Genomic DNA, 15218 nt, shown 5'->3' on the forward strand with positions numbered 1-15218 from the left:
AGTTGCAGGAGACTTATTTTCCTGAGATGAATTTTGGCACCAGTTCCATGTGGACACCATTGTGGGTTACACATAGTGACTCCCCTGCCCCATCCTGCTCTCTGCATAAAAACTAGTAATAACTAAGATGTTATTAATATCAGGTTGTATGACTTACTGCTGTTAGGCCTCCCTCAATTCTGCATTTTCTCTAAAATAATGTGAATAACAGAATTTCTGTACCTTTTGCATTTGGAAAATTCAGAGGAGGTTTTTTACCTGGCACATGGATTTTTAACTGGTTTTATTTTTGGCAAGAGGTGCTACCAGCAAGCTGTGAAAGTGTTGCTGAGAGTTAAATTTTGCTTACCTTCTCATGTGTCAAGAGCTGTGAAATCAGCTGCATTTCATGAAGAAATCCACAGACCTTTTAGGAACCCTCTGTAGATACCCCTGAGCAGATGGTGGTCCAAAGCAGAAATGTGGCAACATAGCAAGGAGGAGAGGACTCCTCTTGGTTTGGTGTCAGTCTCTGGTTTCTCCACCCTCTTTTTTTGGTGCAGTGTGCTTGGGAACAGCAGAAAGGTTGAGGAAGTGCTTCCACTCTCCAGTCTGTTAGGAACAGGATATACAGCAGTGCATATAGAATAAGAAAACCAGTGAGTGTGACAAATTTTAAAAATTCAGATTTCCCACTGAGGTGTTCACCTATAAGACATCAGGTGAGCACAGTGCACAGAGAATGTCCTCTGTGTGAATTGGCAGGAGTTGAACACAGCCCATGTGCATTGATCTGCAAAGGCCAAGGCTGGGGTTGAGCCTGTGAAGGTGTTGGGATGTACTGGTTTGAAGGAGCATTTCCCAACACTGTCTTCAACTCCAAAAGTGCAGGAATCACAGTTAGCTGTGCCCCAGCTCAAATCAGGGCACCTCTGTTTAAATGTTAGCAGTCTGAATGTAAATCTTGTGGCTATTTATACCCATCTAAGAGCTTGCACTTTAAATATCATTACTTTAAGGTAAAGTTTTTGAAGGTTGTCAGAGAAAATTCGTGTAGTAACTTAAAACCAGAATGCTCACAATATGTTAAATACTGTCATAAGACAATTTTTTTTGCTTACCTTAGACAAGCATTGCAGGTGTTTCCAGTGAGAAGGTTTACATTGGGAGAGTTTCCCTGCCTGCTTCCCTGGGTGTTCTTTCCCATCTGTAACTCTGCTTTACATGCCTTGCTTTAGGCATTTCAGTATCTGTTGATGTGATGCAGCATTCCTGTGTTCTGCTCATGCTCTTTCTTCAGCACCCAGGTTTGGGTTTGTAAGTTAGACTTAGGTCACTTCACTTACTTAGCTCTTTTCTGATGCTATTTTTAATGTGAAATAAAAAAAAAAAACTTCTTTGTTTAAATGCTCCACTGGAAAGGCAACACTGCCTTGAAGTTTCCTGCAGTGCATTTTGCTTTTTCTGCTCTGTACTGCATGGTTTGTAGTGAAATACAGCATTTGGCCCCTTAATTTCAAAAGAAATTTTGCTTTCAGTAAAGGTTAATGCTATTTTGGCAGCAGTTGTTGGTGTGAGTTCTGACAATCTGTGTTTGTAAGCTGGAGGATGAGGCAGTTTTACCACTTCTGGAGGTGATGCCTGTGGCCTTTTGAAAACTGATGTGTGGTGGTGGTTCCTTCTCAGTTTATATTCATAAAAGTTGTTCGAGTGTACATGCTGATGGAAGTGAGATATCACTGTTTGACAGAAGTACAGGATAAAAAAGGAACAAGAAGAAAGTCTCCATGCAGTCCTTTCTTTCACTCTGCTGTGATCTGCAGAACACGACCATAAATCTGGCAGGGAGAGGCTGAGGGATCTGGGGGAGCTCAGCCTGAAGGAAAGGAGGCTCAGGGCTGACCTTCTTGCTCTCCACAACTCCCTGATGGGAGGGCACAGTTAGCTGAGGGTTGGTCTCAAGGGACAGCACCAGAGGAAATGGCCTCAAGCTGTGCCAGGTGAGGTTCAGGTTGGATACTGGGAAAAAATTTGGCCAGGCACTGGAACAGGCTGCCCAGGGGAGTGGTGGAGTGTCCCTGGAAGTGTCCAAAAGGTGTGTGGGAGTGGCACCTGGGAGCAGTGGTGAGCAGGATGGTGCTGGACAGGGTTAGTGGCTGGACTTGATGATTTTAGAGGCTTTTCCAGCCTCTAAATGTGATTTTCTTGGGTTCATGTTTGTCTCTGCACTGCAACCAGTTCCTGATATAAGAATACATTTCTGTAGAGAATATGTTCTTCTAACAATGAAATTTAAAGCTAGTTTTATAAACCGAACTAGCACCCAACCCTGGCTGTGGAATAGGAAGAGTTTTGGTTGTGTGAGTGGTTTCTGCAGTGCTGGCACAGGCTCACTGCTCTGAGCCCAGCACGAGCAGTGTGTGCTGGGGTGCCAACGGGGTTCAACTCAACCCAGCAAAACAGGCCTGTGCCCAATAATCTCAGTTCATTCAGTCCTCTCTGCAGAGCTTTGCTCAGCTGTCCTCACTCCTCACCCTTCTCTGATCAGAAGTTCACAAGACAAATGTCAGCTTTCATTTTCTGCTCCAGAGAAGGTCACCAGCTGTGGGAGGAAGCAGCAAAACATGAGCTCTGGAAATACTGAAGTCAGGAGTAAGGAAAAGGGTTTATTTAGGAAGTAAGGGCTTGCCAGAGGAGTGCTTTGGCCAATTTTAAAATGTCTATCATCACTTAAGCACTGATCATGTAATGTGAAATGGGACGTGCCTTGTCTGCAAACCTCAGCTTGCAATGGAAAATTCTTTCCAGGTGTTTGTTCCATAGTGCTACCTGTGTCTGTAGCAGTCAGAAAGGCATATTGGTCCTGGGAATCAGCAATTTTCACTTGATATCTTTACTCTGACACTTGGTTGCTAATTGTGTTTTCAGTCTTATAAAAAATATGCCTTTATTCCATGTAAAATACACCTCATATATTAGCACAGTATTTTATTCACTTAAGGCCAGATTTTTTCATGATAGGTGAGTAAATTAATGGATATTGCATCCATTTTCATCATCACTAAAGATATGCAAAGAAATAGTTTCTTTGGATTATAATCTTTGTTTTACTGTTTTTGTATTTAAAAAGAGAAACATGTTGCAAGTCCTGAAGCCAGCCTGTGTAGTTCAGTTATAGCACTAGTGAAACAGTTCTGGTGTGGAATTTCTAGCCTAAGAGGATGCTGGTGTATAGCCTGCCCAGCACAAGCTGCAGGCAACACTGTTAGCAGCATCTGAATTCCCTGTTTTCCTAGCAGAACCTTGAAACCTGGTATAACATGGGCTTTTTAATAAGGACAACCATTCTATGGGAGCACAAGAGCTTCTCATGTGCTCCTCTGTTTTATCCAAGCACCAAAGGAAACTTCTCCTGCTGCTTGTGTGTGGCTTTTGTAGTTGGACTCCAACTCCAGGTTGGACAGGGCTTGGAGCAACCTGGGATAGTAGAAGGTGTCCCTGCCATGGCAGAGTTTGAAACTAGATTATGTTTAAGGTCCCTTCCAAGCCAAACCATTCTGAAATTCCAAGACTGAAATATGGTATTTTCACAGTGCCTCAGTAGTCCTCAGAGCAAGGTATTGAAAATACTCTGCAGGAGATGTTGAGGTTTTCAAAAGTATTTTGTGTGACAGTTACAGAGACATTGAGAACCCAAACTTTATCAAATGAACACAATTAAAAAAATTATCACAATCAGGGTTTTGCTCCTAGGCATTCTATATCCCTGCCTCTAGACCTGATCCAGTGTAAATCACAGTGCTCAGACAGGGATTTATGTTTGGAATCTGTAAAGCAACTAAAGAGAGCAAGGATTGTATGCATTCTTTGTATGCTTTCAATTTTCATATTCAGTTTTGTCCCATTGCTATTGCAAGCCAGTGCTTATGCCCTTTGTGTCAGCAGGATTTGGGTACTTGGGACAGGATTTGAAGGACAGACCTTTCCTTGTGCTGGTGAGGTATGGAGGTCTTGCAGAGAATCCTTTTTGTGCTCTGGGAAGGATGCTCTTCTCCCTGCCAGGTGTCTTCTGGAGGTATCAGCTGCTGTTTCTGGTGGAGAATCTCACAGTTTGGCTTTCTCCCATTGACTGAGCCTGTCCATCTCTGGCATTAGAGTGCTGGAAAATGCATCACCAGACATGTTAGCAGGGATACAAGTTACAGAGCCTGCTCCTGTTTTAGGTCATTTTACTCAGGATTACACTGAGTATCCCCATAGCTGATCTCTGAAATTCTGGCAGGTGTCACAGCTTATGCTACATGGTCATGTGCTAGTCAGGAGGAAGGGTTGAAAGTCTGGTCCATTGTGATTAACTGCTGTTATGTCTGGCAGATGTTACTTGTTTCATTAAAAAGAAAGTGTTTTTTTGTTTTTTGTTTTGTTTTGTTTTTCCCTCCCTCTTAGGTGGAACGTATTGGGTATTCAAGGAGCCTTACTTAGCCTCTTTGTGGAGCCAATTTACTTCTCTAGCATCATCTTGGGGAGTTTATATCATGGGGATCATCTATCCAGAGCCGTTTACCAGAGGATAGCAGAGATAGAAGATCTACCACCTCTTTATACACTCAACAGACCTTTACTTAGTGGCAAGTATCTAATGGAGAAGGCCGTGCCGGTAACTAAGTCTGTTCCAGTAGCATTGTGATTTTGTAGCTCTCAAAACCTTGCAAACTGTGTGCTGTGAGTAAACTGCTTGCTGCTTGCAATAGAGGAGCTGTGGTCCAAACATAATACAGACAGCCAGTCAGAAATACCATAGCAAGGACCTTTAAAAGTTGGAAATAACTGGGGGATGAAACTTGAGATGAGTTTTCATGGAGCATGCCCAGGAAAATGTGAGCAGAGTTGAAGGCTTAGGGAAATCTCTTCCCACCTGTGGAATAGTGTGTTAGCACTCACTCACTTCTCTTGCACTGCAGATTTTTTTTGAGTGGTCCCTTCATCTGTCACTATGACAAGATAGACCCACTTGGTTCACATTTTTTAGGTCAATAATCAACTCAAAATGGACGGAGATAACACCTCACCTGTCTTAAATTCTAAAATGGCTTGTTACAATAATGCTCTGAAAGCTTTAGAACTGAGATCTTTTTATTGCTTTGTTCTGTAGAGGTTAGCTTTTGGCATGTGTTTATTTTCCAGGGAAGAAAACCCAGCTCATAATTTTAAAGCATGTTTAAAGTATGACATGAATTTTTTAAAAATATCTGGGGACGGAGTGGGGAAAAGAGCATTGTGAACAAATGAGTATTTCTTTAGTTAAGAAAGGTGATAAGGACTCCCTGAACTAGGATGTATAAAAATGTTAAATAATGTATTTTTCCTTCTATTAGCAAGTAAGTAACAGTTGCAACACTCTGTACCAAATATCTAATAGTTTTATGGGCATAGTAGCTGATGTATGGACTATTTCTGCCTGATTTTTGGCAATTTTTATCAGTCCTTCAAGACAGCAGGTTTGTGGCAGGGTGAGAAGCATTTTTGTTATCCTTTTCACAGCATGTAACAGTACCTTGTCTTCTTGAAAATCATCTTTCTGCAATGGTGCTATCATCTATTTCCCATGAAAGAGAACCATCTGTTTAAACAGTTGAGCCAGGACTTGCTGTGCGGCAGAGAGAGCTCGGAAATGTTCTCAGCTGTGGAGTTTTCACAAAAATACACATCTCAAAAATGTACAGGAAGGTTCTTTAGGAGGTTGGGCTGAGAACTATGTTGATGTCTTTTCTTTTACTGGTTCAGTCTTGAAAGCTGATTTTCTGACCTCTGCTGTTAGATTCAGCTGGGGCATTAGTGTAGCTGCCCATGTGCTCTTGGATTCACATTTTTCAGTGTATTCTTACCTAGAAGAAGCATGGCAGGAATACCTGTCTCCAGTTCTGTGTTCTTTCTTGTATCACACACACCCCTCTGAGATTTATTTCCACCAGGGGAATGAACTAGAACAGAAATACCTGTGTTTCCCCACTGTCCTGCCTGTTTAGCTGAGAAAGTACTGTCAAAACAGGTTTTCTTCCTCTAACAAAGCAAATTTTATGTCTGTTGAGGCACCTGCATTAAGTCAAAATTGTTTTGAGATACTGTTTGTACTGCTAAAAATTGTATTTCATCATCTTTCTTTGTTTATAAGAGTTTTTATTTAAACCTTTTGCTAGCAGGTTGAATCATAGAATCATTGAGGTTGTAAAAGACCCCCAAGATCATCGAATCCATCCACAAGCCCAGCACTGCCCTGCCCACCACTAACACATCCCCATATATTCAATTCCAGTGGGAAACATGCATATCAGAGCAGGTGTTTTTCAGCTGAGGGATGCAGGAAATCTGTCTGTTCATAGAGAACTCCCTCCTGTGCTGACTCTTGGAAGCCTTGGTTGCAGGATCCAGCTTTTCAGGGTTCCTTTAGCACCCCAGCACTGAGGGCAGTTGAGCTCTCAGTGAGAGGTGGCCACCCCTCTTGAAGAGAAGACAGGTTTGAATCTTGTAAATTTCTAAAATAATCTGGAAAAAAAAATTATTCCTCAGTCAGAGTGAGGGTGGTTGGATAAATGAGCCAATGTCAAGTTGCCCATCTGCAGGGTGACCTGCACAAACTCTTTTTTGGGGAGGAGCCACTGTGGGAGGTGGGCATGCAGGAGTTCACCTGGGCTCAAGCCCCAGTCAGGTACTGAAATCTTTGTGTTTAGAAATCCTTAACACATCTTTAATTTGTTCATTCCTAGTTCCATGTTTTTAATGTTTTCAACTTTTTGCCATCTGTGGCCTCCTTGAGTGAGGAAGATTGTGGAATGTGCAAAGGTTTTTGCAAAGGAACTTTCCTTATGCTAATTTACTCAATTAGATGTTCCTCAGTGCTCTGTGAGATCCGGGCCATAAGTAGTGGTCATGACACTCAGTTTTCTTCACCTCTGAGGTATTCCTTCCTACATAAATCCTATTTTTTTGCAAGCTGAAGTGTCTTAGTCTACTTTGTTGTTTCTTGCACAGAGACCCTGTCACATAAAGGATCATTTTGTGTTGGTGAGACCAGAGCAGTAGCTGATATTCAGGGTAAAGCAGCAATACTAGTCCATGTAGTGGCATAAATTCCGTTCACTTCCCTGATCCTTCACTAATAATTCCTGACATTCACGTTGATTACTGTTGCTGACTGACCTGACCTTTTGGTAGAACTGAATATTAGAAACTAAAATCTCATTCCTGAATGCTAATATCAAGCTCCAAGTCCAGCACTCCTTGTGCAAGGTTGCTTTGGGTTTTTTCCTAATATGTGTTGCTTTATATTTATCTGTGAAGAATTTAACCTCTCTTTTTACTGCCTATACACCTAGTATGTGAGGTTTTTTTCTGCTGCTGTTTGCTATTGCTCCTCTTATTGCTGTTTGAAAATAATTTATATCATCAATGATCCTACCTCAGTTTTTCCCCCACACACATCCTGGGTTCACTCTTCCCAAAGAGATCATCTTTATCCAAGTGTTAGTGCACTTGTTTTTAAGGTAGACCAAAAAAAATCCTTCAGTAGAACTTCTGGTGATTTTTTTATTTGGCTGTTCCCTTGGTACCTTATCCTCCTGTTCACATTGGTGTTTTTCAGCTTTCTGTGTCCTTTTTCATGAAGCTTGTTTTAGCTCTCTCCTCTAAGAACTGTCAAACTTTATTATTTATATAAGCAGTGGTACAAAGAACTGTGACCTTTGCTTTTGTTTGTCATATCCCTTTGTAATAATACTCAACAATAAGTTCTGAACAATGTTCTCTAAATAGCTTTAGTTCTATTAGTTTTCAAAGAAAAGTAAAATATTTGATTTTCCTAAATTTATCCTAAATTTCTGTTTCCAGTCTCAGCATATTGTGCTATATTCATGTCTAAATTTTGAGGGGGAAGATATTAACTACCTAAAGTTTTATCAAATGCTTTGATTTTGAGATGACCTTTATTCCCTGTCCCTGCTACTTGTGATCCTTTGACATCTCTCCAGGGTTCTTGCATACAAATAAGCAGCTAAATGGATTTTTATTAATTAAATCTATTTGAAATTCTAAATCTGGGTTGGTTTTGGTGGTTTTTTAAAAAAAAAATTAATTCATCAAAAACCAAGGAATAGAATCATATCATTGCAGTGGAAATGTAGTGCATGCTGAATGTTCAGCTTTCTCACTTTTATTTGATTTGCTGGTGGGACTGGTTGTGACATCACAAGAGTTTTGGAGTACTTGGTGACCTCTGATCCCTGTACTTGTTTAATAGTGTATGGAATGAAAGAAAAGGTAGTAGTATAGATGTCATTAAAGAAAAAAAAAGACAAAAAATTTCCATGTGGCATCAATTTCTTAGCACTTTTGCCTCAGTACTTTTGGTAAAGCCAACTTCTGTACCAATTCTCAGTTTTTTCAGCTTATATTTTAAGAAAATTGAGAATAGTAGGTTATTTTCTGTTATTATTCAGTTAATTATTTCTTATCAGTCATAGTGACAAGATTGATCCAAACCAGGACTAAAAATACAACAGCTTCAGTGGTTTATATTTCAAAGGGTTTCTTTGTTTATTAAATGAGGAATTGATGATAGGAAGCAAACTGAATTTTGCTGGGTCATTCTGACCTTGCCTGCTCTCAGTGCTGGGCCCAGAGGTGCCATGAGACTGAGCCAGGTGAGCCAGTCCTGCTCCCAGGATCCCAGCTTTATTGGATTGTGTTCCAGATGTCAGCCAGAAATGCATCCTGCTGTGTTGCTTATGTTCAATTTCCACAAATTCTTTAGATTTTATTAAGTGTTGGACCTGGCCTAACAGTGGAGTAGACTTGAAATAGGTTCTTGGTGGGAGCTGCCTTAAAGTAAAAGTGGGGTTTTTAGAAGAACAAATTGCCCTGGTGCTTTGTTCTCTCCTGGTGAGGTGACTGAGACATCTTAAATAGAGTTTTGCCACCCCTGCAATATCTGAGGAGTCACCTGTGCATGGCAGCAGCTGCTGTGACCTTCCTTGTGTACATTCCATCTTTGGGCACCGGGGTGTTGTGGGGAATAAATCCTGCCAGACTCAATTTGCACTTGGCTTGGATTGTGGTGCTTTGCTTCTCCATCCCTGGAGATAGAGCCATGGTTGGAAGGTGTTGCCTAATTTAACACCTGAGCAAAGTGATTTGAGTCCTGTTTGGAGTCCTGTGGTTCTCTGGGCTCAGTGTGCAGCACTGGCCTGTGACGTGGGGAGTCAGCTGGACCACAGTGGATTTGTGCTGGAAGTCCCAAATATCTGCCAGTTCTGGCTTTGTGGAGGGGGCTGAGCATGGGGCTCGCTTTCAGTAGAATCACAGGATGCTTTGTGTTGGAAGGGACTGTAAAGCCCCTCTCATCCGACCCCCTGCCGTGGGCAGGGACACCTTCCACTATCCCAGGCTGCTCCAAGCCCCATCCAGCCTGGCCATGAACATTTCCAGGGTTCATAGCTTCACATCCATTTGGGAGTGAGATGAACCCCATGAACTCCTGCCACAGAGCTCTCCATGGTCCCCTCTGCCGAGGAGGCTGCTTTCTCCAGCAGTGCACACTTGCCCTGCTGGGAGGGACAGAACTAGAGAGCACTTTAGCCAGAATAAGAGTGAGATGTCACTCTGTGAGTGGGTGAGAAATCTGCAGGAGAAAGCCCTCAAAATAAAAGATCTGCTTCTAAGACTGTTCACCCCCCAACACAAAACCAAAAGCCAAGCATTTCTCTTTATTACCATCATTAAACATCACTTTTCTTTCAGGTATCAGCAACGCAGAAGCCCGTCAACCAGGCAAAGCCCCAAACTTCAGTGTGAACTGGACCGTGGGCGACTCTGCCCTGGAAGTCATTAACGCCACGACGGGCAAGGACGAGATGGGCCGCGCGTCGCGCCTCTGCAAGCACGCCTTCTACAGCCGCTGGATGCGCATCCACGCCAAGGTGCGGCTCCACGGGGCCCTGGGCCGCCCTCAGGGCTTGCTGAGGCACGTGGGTCTGCTTTCTGTGCTCACAAACCACTTCCTCAGCCTCTTTTAAGCTGAGCCTCCTGTCAGAGCCACAGAATCGTTAAGGCTGGAAAAGACTTAAGGTTGTCGAGTCCGGCCATCAATGGTGCACCACCACCATGTTCACCATGTTAAACCATGCCCTCTGCCACCACATCCACACCTTGTTTGAGCATTTCCAGGGATGGTGACCCCACTGCTTCCCTGGGCAGCCTGTTCCAATGCTTTACAACCCTTGTGTGGTTGGCAGCCTGTTCCAGTGCTCTACAACCCTAGTGTGGTTGTGTTCGAGGGTGCCAGGACGTGGGAAGAGATGGGAATCTTGACTCCATGTTTCAGAAGGCTGGTTTATTATATTATAATATATTTTATATTAAAATGCTGTATTAAAACTATACTAAAAGAATAGAGAGAAAAGGATCCATCAGAAGGCTGGAAAGGACAGGAGAGGAATGATAACAAAAGCTCCTGACTCCCAGAGAGTCCGAGCCAGCTGACTGTGATTGGCCATTAATTAGAAACATCTCACATGCACCAATCACAGATGTACCTGTTGCATTCCACAGCAGCAGATAGTTATTCTTTACATTGCTTTCCTGAGGCTCCTCAGCTCCTCAGGAAAAAATCCTGGCAAAGGATTTTTCAGAAAATATCATGGCTACACCCTTTCAGTGAATTTTTTTCCCCTAATATCTAATCTAAACCTCCCCATGCATAACTTGAGGCCAGGTAGCTGCTGCTCCATGGAGTAATGGAGAAGAATCAATGTGTTTGTTAATTTACTTTTTAATGTGATGCTATCTGGTCCAAAATTCATCTTCCTTGGTTTATAGCTGAGTAGGCAAAGGGTGCTGTCTCCTTTGAGCTTGCCTTTGCATTTTAATTTATTTGGAAGGATAATCCCATTTTCACTGCTGAGGTTTCACTGTTTACTCTCAGAAAGAAAACATCCAGGAGGTATGTCTGTGGCTTTTTGGCCTCAGTGTTTTGTTTGCTAGATCCTTACCTTGTTTAATATTAGCTGTTTAAATAACTCAGTCACTCTGGTGCTGTTTGGCTTAATGGGGTCTCGTCTCTCTCCTTCTCTTGTCTCTCAACCCCACAGCTTTCCTCCAGCTTGCGCTCGAAGATCCTCAAGCCCAACCTGTACCACGACACCAAGCAAGGAGCCACCGAGTATCAGACTGCCAAAGAGTGTTTGTTTAAAGCATTCCTGAAGGCTGGACTTGGAGCCTGGGTGGAGAAGCCCATAGAACAGGATCAGTTTTCTCTCACAGTCTGATTCACAAACTGCACATCACTTGGGAAGGGGAGTTGTTCTGGAGATTCCTGGTGTCCAGCATTGCTTTCTGGCATCTCCACAGCCGTCAAAACATCTTTCTGCTCTTTGGAGTTGGGTTTCTTTGGGTTTTTTTTTGAAACTTCACAGTAGCTGTTTCTGTTTTGCCTGAGTATTGAAACTCAATGATGATGCAACACATAATTGTATATTTTGTTATAGGAAAGTAATTTCTGGTGTATTTCTAGAAATACTTTTACTGTAGAAAACTTGCAGTAAGGCTGTCCTTACTGTATACAATGACTCATTTTTTCTGGGTTAAAATAATTTCTTTTTTAATTCAATGTCATCAAATGCATGAAGAAATTAATAGTTTCTCTAGGTTTTACACCACACTTTTAGGAAGTAGCTTAATTTTTAAAAAAGAAAATAGGTGACAAAGCTGATTCTACTCCTCTGTTAACTTGTTTTTCAACTGCAGATATTTTTAGTACATAGACCACAGAGGTGGAATGGAGTCTGGACAGCTAGTTTTTTTTCCCAATTCCTTGCTCTTTAAAACCAGCTGCTGAAAATTTCATGTCTTTGATGTATGTATTTATTAGTCTGTGAGCCAGTTTTTAACATGCAGCTTTTTATTCTGTTTTTAAAAATACATTTACCTCCCATTTATACCCATTGTGAAGTCTTCATTTTTTTACCATTGTAAACTGGAAACAGCGAAATAATTATTTGTAAGAAGTTTAGTCTATAACATGCAGAAGCCTGTTTAGAAGTAGGTGATTTGTGTATCCCAGGAACTCATCCGAATACGATATTAACTGTAACAGCAATGTAACAGCTTTAAAAAATCTGCTCATTTTAAGGGCACCAAGCCCGAGTTGCCAAAACCAGTGACTACTTGTTGGGTATTAATTGCTCTCCTCTAGAAACTCTTGTAACAGAGAAACCAATTCTTAAAACTTATTTCCTGTGAGTTATATCTGCTTTCAGCCAAATTGTTGTGTCTCAGACTCCCTTGCCTTTGGGCTTTACATGTGTGATGGGCATCATGAAGCTAATTAGGTAAGTTGCTCTCAAATGTGTGTCCATCTATTGGATATATTCATAGTCAATAGTCAATAGTTTTGACTATTCCTTTAAAAAGTGTTTTTCCTGAAGGTGTGGACACTTCTGCTTTATGTAAAAATGTTAAGATGGAGCTGAGATCCTGAGGTTTGATTAAGTGCTGTGTAGAAGAAGCACCTCAGCCCCAGCACCCCTGGGGTCAGCAAGCCCTTGGGGTGTTGAAGACTTTGGTGTAGACCCACTCCTGGCCAGTCATGAATGCTGTGGCATTTCTGCCGGAGTAGGAGCCTCTTCTCATCTTCAGAACCTGATCAGACCTGAAAATCACTTGTGCATTAGTTGAAGTCTCTGGGTTCCTCTCCTGGGAGGAAGACACTGAGGTGCAAACAGACATTGGGGTGGTACTGTGGAAAGCAGCAAGCATTCCTCTGGGAAGACAAGAGAATATGTGACCCTCAGGGAACTGATGCTGCTAGAGGTTACTGCCTTTTCCAGGTGCTGGGAGAGAAACTGCAATAGAAGGGCTGGGTTAATCCACCTTTGTGGTGGCTTCAGTCACCCTGTCAGCTTCTCATTAAATCTGGGAGCACTCCCGTGGCCTCTGCAGGCCCAGCAAGGCTCTTGGAGTCATCGTCCAGCTGAGGTGCAGACTGACCTCTTCAAAACAGAAAGGAATCCAGCTGTGCCTGGTCACACTCTGCAAGCACTGGGACACCAGTCCTGGGACTGCCCTTGTCTCGGTGACACTGCAGAAGTTCTGCTTGGGGCTGTAGTTGAGTGTGTGAACTTATTTTTCTGAGGAAGAAGTGGTCAAGCTGTGTGTATTTCCTTGGAGTCATTACTGCTCTCAGGTGAAATACACATTTTTGAGCGACTCATTCAAACGTTGGTGTCTCTCTGAATTTTTTTGAGGACTAGGAAAGTAGTAGCTCAAAGTGGTTTTTTTTTTAATTAAGTCAAAAATATGAACAAAATATTTAAAAAGTATTATAGACATAGATTTTTAGGTGTTGGAATGAACTATTAACATTGAACTGTAATGGAAATAAGTTCCATGCCAAAATCTTTTGACGAAGGAATTGTGTCAGGTTATTTGTGAGGAAGAGTTCTCTTGTTGGTAATTCTGGGATTTTAAAAAGAAGTTTTCCAGGGGTGTCTGCAGTCCATATCTGTCTTCTGGGAGTCAATAAAAACTGCTTGGCTTCCTTCAATCCCTTGTTCCTTTTTGTGCAGCTCACAGTGGAAGGAAGTAGGGAGAGCTCCCTGGAAATCTTTGTCACTGAGCAAGGAGGGACAGCCATCTTTATAATCTCAAGTGACTGCAAAATAGATCAGACAACTCGGCTTCTGGCAGCTGCCAGATTTTGTAGGAGACCAGCTTTTGGAGGCTGAGGGCTCTGGAAAGCCTGGGCTGGGTAGGTGGGAGCTGGCCTGCCCAGGGAACTTGTACTGCTGCTCTGGGAGCTGCTTCTCTTCTTTTACTAATTTTTTTCCCTTCTATTTGATTGAATATTTATATAATTATTTTGATTGAATATTTACATAATTATAATTGAGTATTTGTCTCAGGATCTTCAAAGGACTTAGAGTAACAACTTTAATGTTGATGAATACTTGAAATTGAATTTAAGGTGTTTTTTTCTCCAGATGGCAGTCTGGCTTGTAGTAAAGTTTTATAGGTTAGGTGAATAGATAATTTTAAATATAGATGTTTTAAATATATATATATATAGATATATGTTCTGCAGGATAATTTTAAGAAAATGTGGGCCTAAAGATTAACACTTGAAATCTTGCTTATGGCTGTACTCAGGACTGGTAATAACTGTAGATTATTCTTTCTGATTGTGTGAGTGTTGTGTAGGAATTTGTTAGCAGTGGGGATGTCCATCTGGCTCTGCCCCTGGGGCAGCTGGTGATGGGAACAGCGACTCTGCTGCCTTAGGGATTTACAGCAGTGGGGTTTCTGTACAGCTGGCAATTCTCATTTTCTCCTTGTCTTGGAGAGATCTTTTCATGGCTGGTTACTGCACGGGAAGCTCCATTTTTGTGTGCAGTTCCTCTGAATCGAACCAGCAGCTGAAAGGTTCAGGTCAGGGAGCTGCTGTTGCATTTCATCAGTGCAGGTCTGGAGACAGCTGGGAGAGCTGCAGTGCCTCTGTAGGCACAGAGTTACAGTTTGTGGTGATTGGGAGTGGGGCTGGGCCCAGCCTCATCCCCAGTGAGCTGCAGCTGTGAGCAGCAGGTGAGCAGCATTGAAGGTAACGAGACACGTGGCACTGAGCAGCCACCAAAGGGAGCAGAGGGCACACAGGGGCAGGGCATCAGCGTGAGGGGATAAAAGGCTGGGCTGAAGAGCAAGAAGGGTGGATGCCTGAAACCTTCTGAAGTGGTGAGGTGTTACTCTGAACCTTTCTGGTATTGTGTGGTGATGCTCTGTGTATATTGTGGCTGTCTCAGCTGTGACATTTGCTGTGGCGTATGCTGAGACACGGCCGTTCACCAAAAGAGAACCTCCGGGGAGGCCTTTAGAGCCCCTTTGAGTGCCTAGAGGGGCTCCAAGAGAGCTGGAGAGCACCTGGAGTGACAGCACAACAGGCATGGCCACAAACTAATGGAGGATAGATTTTAACTGGATATTGGGAAGAACTTTTTCCCTGTGAGGGTGCTGAGGCCCTGGCACAGGGTGCCCAGAGAATCTGTGGCTGCCCCATCCGTGGGAGTGTTCAGGGTCAGATTGGATGGGACTTGGAGCAACCTGGGATAGTGAGAGATGTCTCTATCCATGCCAGGGGGCTGGAAGTGGATGAGCTTTAAGGTTCTTCCAAATTATTCCACGATTTTGTGATGTCCAGG

General features: G+C 42.7%; 1 protein-coding gene across 2 annotated transcripts in view; it reads left to right on the top strand.

The window, feature by feature from the left end:
* ADARB1 (adenosine deaminase RNA specific B1) overlaps positions 1–11966 on the top strand; it is a 60222-nt gene extending 48256 nt beyond the window's left edge. For both annotated transcript variants that reach the window (XM_064433766.1, XM_064433767.1), the window contains exons 9-11: positions 4426–4607; positions 9772–9950; positions 11121–11966. In XM_064433766.1, coding sequence (XP_064289836.1) covers positions 4426–4607; positions 9772–9950; positions 11121–11297 — 538 coding nt within the window. In that variant the 3' untranslated portion in view covers positions 11298–11966. The remainder of the gene's footprint in view (positions 1–4425; positions 4608–9771; positions 9951–11120) is intronic.
* Positions 11967–15218: the final 3252 nt, after the last annotated feature.

The sequence above is a fragment of the Passer domesticus genome, chromosome 10, assembly GCF_036417665.1.
Source record: "Passer domesticus isolate bPasDom1 chromosome 10, bPasDom1.hap1, whole genome shotgun sequence".
NCBI lineage: Eukaryota > Metazoa > Chordata > Aves > Passeriformes > Passeridae > Passer > Passer domesticus.